General features: G+C 38.2%; 1 protein-coding gene across 15 annotated transcripts in view; it reads right to left on the bottom strand.

Moving 5' to 3' along the window:
* The window catches only part of ZNF438 (zinc finger protein 438), a 195,209-nt gene that overhangs the window by 16,143 nt on the left and 163,641 nt on the right, over positions 1-15,425 (bottom strand). For 10 of the 15 annotated variants that reach the window (XM_082740799.1, XM_082740805.1, XM_082740792.1 and 7 more), the window contains one exon: positions 14,046-14,113. In XM_082740799.1, the coding sequence (XP_082596925.1) occupies positions 14,046-14,082 (37 nt within the window). In that variant the 5' untranslated portion in view covers positions 14,083-14,113. Of the gene's footprint in view, positions 1-1,565; positions 1,652-14,045; positions 14,114-15,425 lie in introns of all 15 variants that reach the window. The other 5 variants (XM_082740795.1, XM_082740794.1, XM_082740796.1 and 2 more) reach the window with 1 other exon arrangement.

Raw genomic sequence — 15,425 nt, 5'->3', positions numbered from 1 at the left:
AATGAATTTTTCCTTCATTTTAATTATCAGTCCTTTTATCAGTCCTTTTTTCTGGGAGGAATTCTGGATTTCAAGTGCTTCTGATGAAAAGCAGTTGAGAACTACGAAATCTTTTAATTTTAATACAGATAAAGTTATTAATCTTTTTGGCCAAAAAATTATAACATGCACAAGACTGTATTAATTATTACAAAACAGTCAATTTTGTATCTTTACCCAAATCTAAGAATGACTGAGTAGGATGAAAACGTAACAGTTTATGATCTACGGGGGACACAAAGAAGACAAATAGAAACTCGAGAAATGCTTTATTAATTCCATTCTCCATTTCTTATTCTTACTGTTAATATTAACTAGAATTATTAAGACTCAGTTCGGTCACACAGCTGAAATTCAGAACAGTTTGAAACTGAATGTGATCCAGGTAAAAACATCACTTCATTTGATGTCCTTCCCCTCCTAGCAAATACCTGTGCACACCATCTTTCCAGGAGATTCTGACATTTTCTGAGTCAGTGGTTTTTCAACACAATGGGTGGGCAGGGAAACATCTCCCTCCCGCAGACGAACTTGAACTTTTGTAAGCCACAAGGATGTCTCAGGGCAAGAACTCTTCGACCAGCAAATTAAAAATGGGCCCCTTTTTAATCATATTTTAATATCAGTTGGAATGGTTAGGAATCTGGGATGAGTAACAAGATGGCAGTTAGTGAAGAAAACCTTTTCCTTAGTGGGATAAACAGAAAGATAAGGTTTCAACATGAGAATGTACAGTCAGTTGGAACAATTAAACCGGGACACATGCAGAAGGCTCTTGCCTTTGGTCAAAGTACCATTTTTACGAACCCAAAGTGGCAAAGATCACAGTATGGTTAAAAGCAAGGGACTGGAAACACAAAGACAGTTTTATACTGTGATTTCAAGAGTAGATTTACTTTATAGAATGGGTAAATTTTAAGAAGCATCCAAACGGCATTTTTTTTAAAAATTTATTTATTTGACAGAGAGAGAGAGAGAGAGAGATCACAAGTAGGCAGAGAGGCAGGCAGAGAGAGGAGGAAGCAAGCTCCCTGCTGAGCAGAGAGCCCGATGCGATGCGGGGCTTGATCCCAGGACCCTGAGATCATGACCTGAGCTGAAGGCAGAGGCTTAACCCACTGAGCCACCCAGGCGCCCCCAAACGGCATTTTTAAAAATGAAGTAATTGTTCCACTGCTTTATCGTACGGTTTTACAGATGTTTTGTTTCACTTCTGATTTATCTTCAACTCACAGTGATTTACAACCCTTTTTGCTGCAAGTTTTTCTCTACCTCAGCTTTTATGTCAAATAGTTCATGATTTGTAAGTGCAAAGGCACAGGACTGTGTATCCCTTTGTCATGGGGATAATTATTCCCTAAACTTGTGCTTGGTAAAGTCTTGACTGAATTATCTCTTAGTCAAGACACACCTTGATTAATATAGAGAGATCACCTAGAATACAGACACACTGGATAAAAAAAAAGAAAGACAACGAAGCAGCAGATGCTCGCTGGTACTGAGGTAACTGCATGAGCGGTGGTTACCTTTGTGAAATGGACCAGACTGGTTATGTAGGAGTTAATCGGCAGATACTGATTCTGAGGTGCAGCTGAGGTAATCAGATGCCAACCTGAGTCACCATAGAGAGAGAAATCATTAGAGCCGGAAAGCTGTGGGACCACTCTGTTACCCTTTCCTTGATTCTGCCCGGCTTCTTCTCTATCAACACCTTTACTGTAATTTGTATGGCAATGATAAAGTCTGGTTGAAGGAACATGTTCTCTCATCTACATGAGAAACGCGTCAGAGTTAACCCTCCATCTTCCCTGAAGAGATGCAGTGATTATGCAGTCCACCTGCGTTCCCTTTTTCTCAAGGCTCTGCTCAGTGGTACGTGTGTGTACTGAGGTACATGACCCCTGGTTCTGGAGCTGACCTAATGGCTGACCATCCGTGGACACTGCTAGCATATGCTGGGTTCACCCCATTGCTATCTTCCTACGGCACCTACCCTACCTGGTCCCACACTGTGCTCTCCACTCCCACTGCTTGCTGCCTGGCGCTGAGGAATCCAACCTCTGTGAGCAACGGACAAGATTACAAATTTAAAGTTCCCAGTGTCGAACTGTAGACCTGTTCCACAATCTTTTATCTCTAGGAGACTCCCTTCAGTTCTTCACAGAAGTTAGTTCAGGTTTCTCTCATTGCTTTTCTGAGGCACTCTCTCTCTCCTCCGCCTTTATGTCCATCTCACTCTCTCTCTCTTGCCAATGATTTCTGGCATTGACTCTGCAATGGACAAAATGTTTGTGTTCCCCCCAAATTCATATATGAAATCCTAATGCCCCAGCATAATGGTATTTAAAGGTGGGGCCACTAGGAGATCATTAGACCATGAGGGTAGAACCCTTATGAATAGGATTAACGTCTTCATAAAAGAGACCCCACAGAATACAAGGAAAATATAGCAGTTTGCAACCCAGAAGAGGGCTCTGAAGGGGAGCAGAATACATGACACCAAATATGCTACTTTGGCATGAGGATTATTTTGAGCTAAAGGCAACCAGACATAGAAGACTCAAGAAAAACTTTTACCTCTTCCTAACTACCTGAAAGAATTTTGCTAGGGAGCCTGGCTCAGAGAGAGGGGTATTACCAGAGACACGTTTTATCTGAATGTCCCATCTCTATGACAGGACAAACATCTAATTACCAAACATCTGCTCTTCTTATCATCTTATGAATTATCCTCCTCTTCTTTAGAGCCCCAAGCCCCTATCCCATTCCTTAGCTCAGGATGACCTATAAAAATCAATTTCCCAACTTGTCTTTGGGTCACACTGTCTTTGTGGGGCTTGCATTCAGACAAAATTGAATTTGTTTTTCTCCTGTCCTGTGTTAATTTTATGATTAGGTTAGCCAAAGAACAACAACAACAAAAAAGGGTAGAGGAGAAATTTTTCCTCCCCAACAGCTATCTCCAGAATCTGACCATGTTGGTACCCTGATCTTGTACTTTCAACCTCCAGAATTATGAGAAATAAATTTCTGTTGTTTATAGCCACGTATTCCATGGTGGAATACGTGGCTATAAACAGCCTGGATTGACTAAGACCTCATGGACAAAAGAGAAGTCATCAAGTAGAAAATCACTTACTGTTCCTTATTTCTATTTCTTAATTCTTATATGTAATTAAACAACACAAATAAATTTCCTATTATGGGGTGAGGGGAAAGGAGGCAGAAGCACTGTTACTCTAAATGTACAATTCCATCTACCTCAAGTCCTGAGACTTGAGGTAGTAAATGTAAATGTAAAAAAAAATTGCATTTTAGAATAAGGAAATGGGAGTATTTCCAACCCTGTTCTGTACCTCATGCTTCTCTCTAGGCCCCTCCTGGTGTTTCAGGGATCCTCTACCATCAGTGAGCTCCCAGCCTTCCCTGACCATCCTGTCTAAAAGTACCTGCTTAGCCCCATGTGATCATCTGCTGTTTCTTTCTCTGCTCTTACTGTCCTTCATTATAATGATACTATATTATGTTTCCTCCTGTTGGAATACAAGCTCTAAGCAAGAGGAGCTTATTTTATTCACTGCCAAGACCTCAGTCTCCAGATCAGTATCTGATACACAGCCATCACATAGTATGTTATTCACTAAATGAGTGAACTATTAACTCTCAACTATATTGTCTTGCTTTCTCCTTTGCTTTTGCTGAACACAAAAATATAAAGTGCGAGACACCAATTAGGAGTGTATTTGGGATCTATCTCCTCCTCAGGCTACTGTCCTATCTCCTTTCTGTTCTTCATGAGAAAATTAAATAGTAGTTAGTGTATATGGTCCCTGTCTCTACTCACCAGCTTCTATTCATTCCTCAATCCCCTATACCTTAAATTCCATTGTGTAATCCTAAAATGCCCTTCTGTCAGGAGTCAGATTTTGTGCTTAATTTATTATATCTCATTTAATCCTCCACCAACTCTTACTATTAACATCTCCAGTCTACAGATAGGGAAACAGAGTATTTCTTGAAAGGGCACAAGGCTGGTAAGTGAGAGTAAAATTTGAACCCAGGTCTGTCTGGCACTAAAGCTGTTCTCCCTTATATTCCAACACACTGAACTTACTACTAAATTGTTTCACAACTTATCTATTTACATGTCAGTCTCCTCTGGTGGCTGGTGAGTGCCATGTAATAGGAAGCCATAGCATCATTGCTGGAGAGAGAGTTAATAAACAGAGTGATCCCCTTCAGTGTCCTGGGCCATTCTTGCCTGGGTGGCCTTCTTTTACAGAGCTTCTAGTGAGCAAATCAAGTTCACACCAAAATGGCATTTTTAAAAAGCAACAATTACACAATAAATTTAATGGCACTTCCAAATACTGATGTATTTTTTTATGATGTGAATGAAGAAAAAAATTATTACAAAGGTGTTTTATAATTTTAGAAGATAATATAGGTTTTGTAATCCTATACCACCTGCTTTTGAAATGAAGTCACTGAAGAACACTAGGACTGAACAAAAGTCTAAAAATGCTGAAATAACTTCTGGATTCCTCATGTGGCAAGTCCTGCCTCTTTAATAAACTTGATCAAACATTAGGGCTTCAGTGCTATGGCCTATGGTTTGGATCTGGGGGATTTCCTCTTTTGGTGGTTGCAGGGGAGAGGGAGTTTCTCAGGGAAAAGCAAACAAATTACATCACATATTAAAAGGAGGGCAGGGGTCTAGCTTTGGTTTTTCCTTTTGCTACTGGAATGGGTCTGAGCAAGATAATAATCCTTATTGGACTTCAGTTGTCTCCTTTAACAAGAGAGGATTACAGTGGATCATCACGTCTCAAAGTGTGGCCTACCAGCCCTGGGAAGAGTCCCGACACTGTCTTCTCATACTAATAACAAGATGCCGTTTGCCTTTCCCAGTGCGTTGGTCTCTGCATCTATTGCACTAATGGGACAAAAGGGAGAACTGGGTAAAACTGCTCTGACACCTTAGCCTGAATTCAGGCAGTGACAGCAAACTGTCCACACAGCCATATTCTTTACCAACACACTCTCTCAGTACAGTAACACAGAGGCAGCACAAATTTTTAGTTTTATAAAAACCATGCCTTTTAAAAATGCTGTGTGATGGAATGGTTCATACTCATAGAACCTCCTGCTGCACACCGAAGGATGACTTGAGGCCAAGCACTTGAGCCACGTAGTTGCAAAGCTGAACTAGTGGCTTTTGTCACGGAATGCCACTTCTACCTGACACTACAGCTGACAGACACATATTGAAAGAGCATGGTCAAATTTAGGTACTTGGCAGACATTATCTCAAAAGTGAATGAACAGAGCTTGTCACTACAAGAAAAAACATCTGATGATAACCGTTGCCAGTGATAAAACTCATTCTTAAAAGCGGCAGAATTTTGGAAAACATGACTCCATCACTGGGAGCTTGAAGTTTCCCAATACTCAGTGATTTTTGAAATGAGACTGGCAGTTACATTAACAAATCTTTCAAATACTGAGTAAAATGTTACATAGTAGATCTGCAAACTCAATGAACTTTCCCCCCCAAAAAACCAATACCTGATGTTACATGTCTGGTTAAAAGACTCACTCAAGAGTAAGACCAAAAAGTAGAAGAAGAGAATTACCTTGACGTGGTTTCAAATTTCTCATCACAACTAAACTTTAAGAAGTGACCTGACTTATTTGAAGTCAGTTACAGTTATAGGACATATTTTAGTGTTGTATCAAAGAAGAAGAGGCACAATTACCTGAAAAGGCTATTAATATACTCTCACTGTTTCCAGCTACTGGAAAGCTGGATTTCCTACAAACACCTCAACATAAATGACATATCACAACATGCTGTATGTAAGACCAGATGTGTGACTCCGCCATTTTTAATGAAGCCAGACTTGTAAAACATATTTGCAAAGAACAAAAGTCAATGCCAGTCTTCTCATTAAATGTTTCGATTACATAAAACAGGTTACTTATATTAAGCTGTAATGAGCTTCTTATTCTAAAATGAACTCACAAATATATATATATATATATATATATTTTCAGCTTATAATCTCAAATATGATAAATACCAATAGATACAATGGATATACACAAATGTTCTTTAAAGTCCTCAAATTTTTAGGAGTATAAAGGGGTCCTGAAACTAAAAAGTTTGAGAACTGCAAACTTAGATAAAATCTAATGTCCCAGCTCTTCTGAGAGTCTATGATTTTTTTTTGTTGGGTTTGTGAATGAGAAAAGAAAATCTGGAAATGTCTTGCTATTGGTTGATAAGTTTCTATTTCTTTCACTGTGGTGTCCTGTGAGAATATAATATGGCAGATCCATAGGACAGGGTTTTGAAAATAAAGCATCTAAAGGTAATTTATCCTAATAAAAATATCAACTATAATTAAGACTTCAGTAGTTGGAAATGTTAGAATGAAGATTAAGTAATGAAATGCTTGACAAAAATCTTATAAGGGTGTAATGCTTCAGAAATTTATTTTACTTAGTGTGAATTTATATTCAAGGAATAGCTCATAAATTACATTTAAACTAACGATGTTTGTACTTTCCCCCAGTTTAAAGAAATGCCATCACAAGGTTCTCTTGGTAGTATAAAATCTTTTAAAACATAAAGCACTGTTTTTAAAGAACTTGTAACAAAATGCATTCCCAATCATTTTAAACTATTTTATCAAACAAAACTAGTACGTTTTTGTTTCTAGTATAAGTTGCATGTTGGAATTTCTGTAAGGATCTTAATAATTTTGGTGCCAATTACTTTACAGATAGGACAGTATGTTTATCCATTAAAGCACTGTAAGACTTATGTATTTCTGTTCTTACTAGTATTAGACTTTTACAAACATGAAATGCCTAGCCTACCTTTCTGGCTTGCAAAGCATCCTAAATACCTCTGTCAAACTTCTTTGCTTTTATCTCGGCTCAACTCATCATACCAACCATCTGCATAAATAAAGATGTAAGCATCTGCTATATGGCAAATGGTCTCAGGGGCAGATGTTTCCATCCTTGTGTTCATGTCACTGGGGCTAGATACATTATTTGAACAGATGTACACAATCTGAAAGTGTTGTGTCCCTCAGTGAAATGTCTCCAACTGCTTTCTATCAAAGAACATAAATGCTATTTGCACCTGCATTTATGTTAATAATATAAAGGCAGCGGGGGTTCTGACAAAGTGGAATGTGATGCTATGAAATATATTTGCATGGTTAATTGGAGCTTCTGAGAGACTCTGCTGCCAAATGGCCGCAATGACATTGATACATGCCCAAGCGGACTATCTGATTAGTAGCCTGTTTTTTAAGCAGGGAAATACGGTTATTTCAAACAACAAACTCATAATCTGAATTTACTAATAAGAATATTCTAAACCCTAGCATGATAGCTCAAAATAGGAAAATAACTTCCAATATAACGTCTATCTGATAAGCTGCAGGCCACCCAGGTCATTTCCATTTTGTTCTATAAGGAAATTTCTGTCAATAGCATAACATACCAATAGTCTATAGTGGTATTTTGCAGAGGTTATTACACTGGAAAGTTCCAATTTCCAACATTAAGTAAGTTAACCAAAACCAGCTTGAAAATGTCAATTTGTAGATGGTCTACGACATAAAATGGTACCAAAAGTCCAAGAACAGCATTTATACCACTAGTTAATGATCAAAATGTTTCCATATGAATGTCACATATTTAAAAACTTAATATGTTGGTAATACATAGGGAATGATTCCCCACCCCCCAATAATGAGGTGACAAAGCCATGTTAACCACTAAACACAAAGCATCAGATTATAGTGGTTCTCCTTGCTACTGTGCATTAAATGTGAGGGCTGAAGAGCTAAAGAATTTGCATTAATTGTATTCAAAGCTTTACTGAGCTAAAGACTTGTGGTCTCTTTCAAATAATATATTCATTACTTTATTTTTATTTTTTTAAAAGATTTTATTTGAGAGAGAAAATGCATGAGAGCACAAGTGGCGGGAAGGGACAGAGGGAGAGGGAGAAACAGACTTCCCACTGAGCCAGCAGCCCAACTTGGGGCCCGATCCCAGGACCCTGAGATCAGGATCTGACCTGAAGCCAGACACTTAACAGACTGAGCCACACAGGTGCCTTATATTTATTACTTTATGAAATTGACATTGATGATATCAGTTATCAGTGTATTGATAACATCAAAGTGTTCCCTGAATTTTATTTATTGTTTTTTTTTTTTAAAGATTTTATTTATTTATTTGACAGAGATCACAAGTAGGCAGAGAGGCAGGAAGAGAGAGAGGGGGAAGCAGGCTCCCCGCCGAGCAGAGGGCCTGATGTGGGGCTCGATCCCAGGACCCTGAGATCATGACCTGAGCCAAAGGCAGAGGACCCAGGCGTCCCAGTTCCCAAAGTTTTAATATGCTATACTCATAAATACCAAAAATCAACTTTGCACAAAATTCTTGTATTTGAGCTAAATGTTACCCAAAGTAACTTATTTGGCACATTATTCTGAGATTTACATTGCATTTTAAAAGAATTTACAAGGTAAATTATAGTTGATCCTCATTATTTTCAGATTCTAGAGGTACAAATTTCGCCTGCTTGCTAAAATTTCTTTACAGTCCCCAAATGCATACTGGTGATGCCTGCATGGTCATCTGTGGACACGTACAAGCAAAACACGCGAGTCACGCCACACACACATTCTCAGCCGTGGCTGATGCTCTCTGCCTTCTTGCAGCTCTTCTATTACAAACAAGTGTCATTTTCGTGCTTTATTTAGTGTCACCTTTTTCTTATTTTTTTCCCTTTTTGGTTGGTGATTTCACTGTCAAGCCCAGGGCTGCTATGTTGTCCAGTGTTCCTAAGTGTGAGAAAACACGGATGTGCTTTGTAGAAAAAAGACATGTGTTAGATAAGCTTTGTTTAAGGCATGAGCGATCATGCTGTGTCTGTGAGCTCAGGGTTAAGGACTTCACAGAAAGCTAGGTTCTGTACTGATAGTTGATGAAAATATTGTGCTGAGACCAGAGCCTCAGAGGAACCTAATGGTGTGGGGCAGCAGTTCAGTATTAGCTACGACCTTATAGCACGGGGCTCTCATGAATGAGGAGCATCAACTGTATCTTATCTCATCTGGCTGGTCCAGAGCAAGAATTACTGTTCCCAGTTGAGAGATGAAGAGAAAGGCTCACTGATTTGGCCAAGATCAAAGAGCCTGAAAAGAAGGGTGGAGGGGTCAAGAGAGCTCAGCTTGTCAGCTCTTAGTTCGGTATTCTTTCCCCAGACTGAGGGAGCAGGAAGAGAAGGGGAAGGAAGGAGAGGGGAGAGGAGAAGAGAAGATAGGCCTAGAACTTAAGAAGCAGCTTCAATACCATGATGTAAAGAGTCAAACTGTAGTTAGATAAGACAATAAACCATTTTTAGGTTAAGTCCTCACAGAAAGTAAACTATTCTCATAGGCAGCACAGCTTTACTGAAACTGAGCCGAAATTGTAGAGCTTCATTTGGATTTCCTTTTTCCTTCTGTGCTCCTTCCTCACAGTCTCTCCAAAGGCAGTACGTATTTGTTAAGTGAACACGCAGACTTGGGAACTCCATCTTGGTGTTTTGTCAAGAAGCACAGATTAAAATGTTTTCACAGCATCTAAGTCTAAGAATTTTTTTGAAGTTTGAGTTTAAAGCATTTTCAACAAAAGTTAATGTATATATGAGAAGCCACTACATGCCAAAGTGCTTGAAAGCCTGCCAGAGACAAAAAAATTCATCAAGAAGTTTATGAAAAACCTGATTCTAGGAGCCTAGAAGAACATTTTGCTTAACTTAAAAAAAAAAAAAATTCACTACTTTCCCCAACTGTTCCCTTAGTTCTAATATGCTATACTCACAAATACTAAAATGTTTATGTTGAATGTAAGTATATATATATTTTAAGTCTACATTTTTAAGCCATACCATAATTATTTTAAAAGTATTTTATTAAATCAGAAAATCCATGTTTTTTGTATTATTATTTTTTTTTTTAGATCTAAATCTGAATTCACATGATACATGGTAATGGCCATGACTGCAGTGTTAAACACTGTACAGGTTTCGGAAATGAGTCGGGGTTGACTGCATATTTAGCTAACTGCTGTGGTTCCAAAGGGGGTCATTAAGACCCTCTTGCCTCTTCCCTCTGCTGTGTCCTCACTCCTACTTATTATTAGTCTCACTGACTAAAAATAGCACCCACAATTGGAAAACTACCTTTGAAAAATGCAAATGTTATGACAGAGCTGAGAAGAATGTTGGAAGATCTGCGTAAGAAGACCCTCTACCTGCAGCACATTTGCCTCGTTAATGGCAAAACTGAATTGTGAATTTTCGAACGACTCCAGTAAAACAGACCCTCCCTGGGCTTAAATGAAGATTCTTTCCTATCCATTGAACAGTAGGACTTGTTTCAACCAACTACCTGGAGACCAACAATTCATCCTGTCTTCTCTGAGGAGCAAACTTCAATCCTTCATTGGCATCACCACAGTGAACTTTCTGGCACATGGAAAGCATAAACTGTCCTGTCAAAGAACCATGGGGCAGAGCTGCTCATTTGTGTGTTCCTTATCTGGCAAGTAAAAAATTCATGTGCATTTTCAATCACTGTGGTGGTTTTGATTTCCTTCAACAAATTTAAAGTAGACATTACAACAACTGTATTTGGCTTTATTCCATTGTTTTCATACCTTTTTTTTTTTTCAAAACATGGTCTATTACTTGCTACAATTTGCTATTTTCCAACACGAAATATCCACCCTTATAGTTCTATTATCTTACCATTTGAAAATATCAAGCAAAAAATCAGAAAGTTATGGGAAAACCATAAATCCTATCTCCAAATCCCAAATGCATGAGAAGACAGAATATTGTAATGAAGTAAGTCTAATGAACTTCTGGAGATTCGATACGTAATACTTTCACACAAAAAGGAATAATGATGACACTAAATTATACTGGAAAGCTTTTAATATACTACAGATTATCATTAGAGTGATACTATGATATTAAATCCCCTTATCCAAAATTAGAAAACATTTAAATAGAAGGCACTAGAATTTCTAATTAGTTTCCTCCAGTTCTTTCTCAGCATTAAGCCCATATCCCTTGACCCCTAAAGTCCACTTCTTAGTGTTCTACACACGGATTAATGTCCTGAACAAATGTCATCTCCTCTGGTGTGTTTCCCCCCCAAAACATCAGCCTCAAAACTTCTGGCCTAACCAATGATCCCTTCATCCAGGTTCACAAAGGATGTCATACTTTCAATACAGCATTTGCCATGAGTTTAGTTAATTACATACATGTCTGCTCTTCTAATAGGATTTTGTGTTTTGTAAAAGCACAAAGATCCCTCAGATCTTTGGATCTGACTGGTTAACTATTATACTGGTGATATTAAATCTGCTTCCACCATGGAAATTTTGTTAGGAGACACTATGTGACACATTGGATTTTCTTAAGCTCCACAACTCTGCTAGTAATATCTTAACCTGAATTTCATATATTAATATGTATAATATATGTTCATATGTGTTTATAAGTCTGAAATGTTTAAGTACCATAATTTTAGATAGCCATCAATGATGTGTTAAATAAATTACTCAGCATTTAATTAACAAATGACATGTGCTTAGCACATGCCTCTTGTCACATAACTGATTACATTTGATGACAGAAACATAAATTCATATGGCTGATCAAAGAAGAAAAAGGGGAATGATCTAAAAATAGAACTAGAAATGCTCTTTATAGATTTACCCCGTGACACAGGGAACACATAGTGAGTTTTGGATTTTGATAGTTCTGTGTTCAAGTTTTAGCTGTCACTTCCTTGATTGGTGATCTTGGTAAAAGTAACCAATCTCCCTGAACCTGTCAAAGATTATACCTAATTTATGGTGAGGATTAAAGAAAACAAAGTTGTGGGCAGAGTGACTACCACACTGGAGGCACTTGATCAATTGAGCTCTTTTAGTTATTTTTTTCTTTTTCTCTTTAAATTCTGGGCTTGGGGCTCAAGCATCTCTGGTCCCAGAAAAGACTGACAAAGTATTTACGAGTGCTTTGCTAGGCTTGAAGGTATCTTAGCCTTATTTTTTGGCTAGGGCCATGGAGGTAACTAAGCTCATGCAGCTCAAGAAGTAGACACACACACAAAAAACCAGAATAAGGCCTGATGAGAAACAAAGGAGGCAGGAGGCATGAGAGGTGACATGAATGACTCTCCCATATTAGATGGAAACCAAGCAGCTCATTGCTTCATTACACAGATTTACCACCTTTTAGAGATGGAGAAGAATATCTAGTAATCCTGGCTTTACTAATGGGGAAACCGAGGCTTACAAGCAAAATAAGTTGTCTGAAGTTCCACAGCTAGTTGGTAGTAGATGTGGAAAAGGAGGCCAGTTTTCCTGACATTCAGTCCTGTGCTCTTCCTTCTAAGCAGTCACACCACTAGCCCAGATGAACAAGGTGATATCAGCTAGGACACTAAGTTTCCCACTCCTTGATCAGCTACGTACTACTACAGATATCTTCCAAAGGATATACACCAGAAAACACTCATAGGAAATGCACACTTTCTGTTTCTAGTTAGGGTTCTCTCCTTTCTCTCTCACCCCATGCCCTTTCTTGCCCTTGTGCTCAGAACTGGATCTCATGTGAGTCTTAAGGACACTTAATCTTCCTTTGGTCAAATGTCTGGACCAGAAGTAAGTCTGAGGTCCACTCTGTATTTACTTCCTTTGGGTCCCCATGGATCATGCTTGGCGTTTTAAGGTACCTGGTACCTGAAGGTACCTGAAGCAGGAGGCAGCCATGTTCATCTCATTGCATCAGCCTCCTCAGATGGAGAGAGCCCAGATATCAATAATGACCATTAAGAGGATAGCCACTATCATCTTACAGTGCCTTGTACACAAGTAGGAATATGCTGGGTGATTCATGTGCAGATCTCCTTTCATCTCCATGTGACCATAGGGTAGTACTTACTATGTTCATTTTACAGATTTATAGAGGAGAAATTGGAGTCAAGTGACATATCTAAGGTATGCAATTCAGTGGTAGAACTGAATGTCAGACCTGAACTCTATGCTCTTAACAGTTATGATGCTTCCTTTTGGTAGAGGGATCAAAGAGTGTTTGCTACGGTTAAGGGTTCTTTATAGCGAATTCCCTCATTCATTAAAAGTTATGTCTTCCTTGTAGGAAGCCCAAATTCACATTATTAAAGACATTATTTTTCTCACATACATATCAAAACTTCTCTTCTGTGTATAAGAGAACATGTAGGGGCAGGTGAAAGACTTGAATTCTTCCTAAAGGTTAGAGTTTGCCCTTGACAGTGATGGAAATTTAATTACTCTTTATTCAGAAAAAACTATCTCCACCTATAAACTGCTTTTCTGAAACCTCCAAGAGTTCCTTTTAAAAAAGCCATGACTTTCTTTACAAATCACGTGGGGCTGGATCTGAATAAAGTAATTCCTGTTTCTTTCTAAATGACTATGAGAAGAAACAAGTCAAAGAAATGTATTAGTGAATATCCCCTCTCTCTACATGTGTGTTGTACGTGTGCATGTGTGTAAGAATATATATATATTACACATAGATAGTCTTCTCATTAAAACATGTCATTCTGTTTCACCAAAATCAATACCTGATAATTGCCGTTGACTTCAATGGGTGCCAACTAACTGCTAACTCATGGCGTGGGTTCTGTGAGCTTTGTGTGGGGATGAGATGGTCCTGCTCTCGGGGAGTTCTCAGTCAAACATACATGTCCTTCCACCTCAATAATTTACCAAAGGAAATCAACTTTCTGATATAATTAGAATTTTGTTCTCAGTTCCAGGAAATAAATTACCTCTGGTTGGGGGACAGTGGCACTGAATGTGTCAATTTCCACTATTTATAACACACGCATTACTACTTTCCTCAGCACGGTTTATCTTACCTTGATCTTTCGGTGGTACTGAGAGAGAATTCTGCATTATGATATGCTGGATGTGAATAGCAACTTTCCTAGAAAGAACCAAGCACAAATAATAATTAGAAACCAATTCACATGCCTTGTTAATACATACAAACAATGTACATTATAGCTCTTTAAAAACTCTTCCTAGTTTTAATGATCTGAGTAATAAGAAATGGACTGTACTATTAAGAAACTCATGTTTTTATTTCCTTCTCATTTGCACACAGAAAGGGATGCCCGGAGGGTACTGGTGTAGGCCTGGAGGCGGAAGCAATGACACTGCGAGAGAGGAACTGTACCTGCATCTCTGTCCACCGTAGCAAAAAAAAAAAAAAGTAGGCAAAATTAAGATTCCCTAAAAATGCCTGCCAGATTATTATGTTTCATATACTCTATTTAAGAAGAAATAACTCAAATGTTTAGCAATATAGGTAAAGCTAGCATAATTGCACTAATTGCAGTGTACTCATTGGATGAAATATAATTCAGTCATTAAGATACAATTATAAAGATTATGTAGGAAGATGGAAAATGTACTGAATGAACATGGTAAATGACATACACCCTAGGATTACAACTATATAAAAAATAAAGGGATAGCAAGATGCAGGACAGGAAATAGGTTAAGATGGGGACTGGCCATGTGTCTGTTGAGGCACTTCAGGGCTTTCTGCCTCCAAATTAGCTATTTTCTGAATTGTCTACAATATAATGTATATTCAAAACATCTGAATATAAAAATAAGGCAGTCAAAGACATTGAAAAAAATATAGGTAAATATTTTATAAGCCATCAAACACAGAAGTGTTTCAAGCATGACACCAAAGACAGAAGCCATTAAGGTAAAGATGGATGAATTCTTCTATTTAAAATTTTAAGTGTTTTAAAATAGAAAATTAGCCAAAGTTAAGAGGCTTGACTTCTACGACAGCCAAGTAACAGAGGCCAGATTTATCCTCCTGCCTGAAAAAAACCAAAATATAGACAAAATATGTGAAACAATATTTCAAAAAATTGGACATCAGATCATAAGAGACTGTTCTCCTGGGGGAGAGGAAACAAATGAGAAGAGCCATATGATAACGTTGTAGGAAAGGAGAAACTTGGTGGAGATTCCCAGAGTAATGGAGAAAACAGAGCTGTGGAAAGAGAAAGAAAGAGCAAAGAAGAGGGTCTCTATCAGGTATTCGCACATGTAACAGATCAGTACATGCAAATAAACTACCTGAGGTCAGGGGAAGATCCAAGCTGCTCTACACTCACAGAAACACAGGGATATCACCCCTTCCTACCAGCCAGACTGAAGAAACTCCTAATTCACAGGATGTTGAGTAGAAGATAAAGAAGGTCTTGCCTTAG

Source organism: Mustela nivalis (genome assembly GCF_964662115.1).
Source record: "Mustela nivalis genome assembly, chromosome: 7".
Lineage (NCBI taxonomy): Eukaryota > Metazoa > Chordata > Mammalia > Carnivora > Mustelidae > Mustela > Mustela nivalis.
This window is presented reverse-complemented; position numbering and strand designations above follow the sequence as displayed.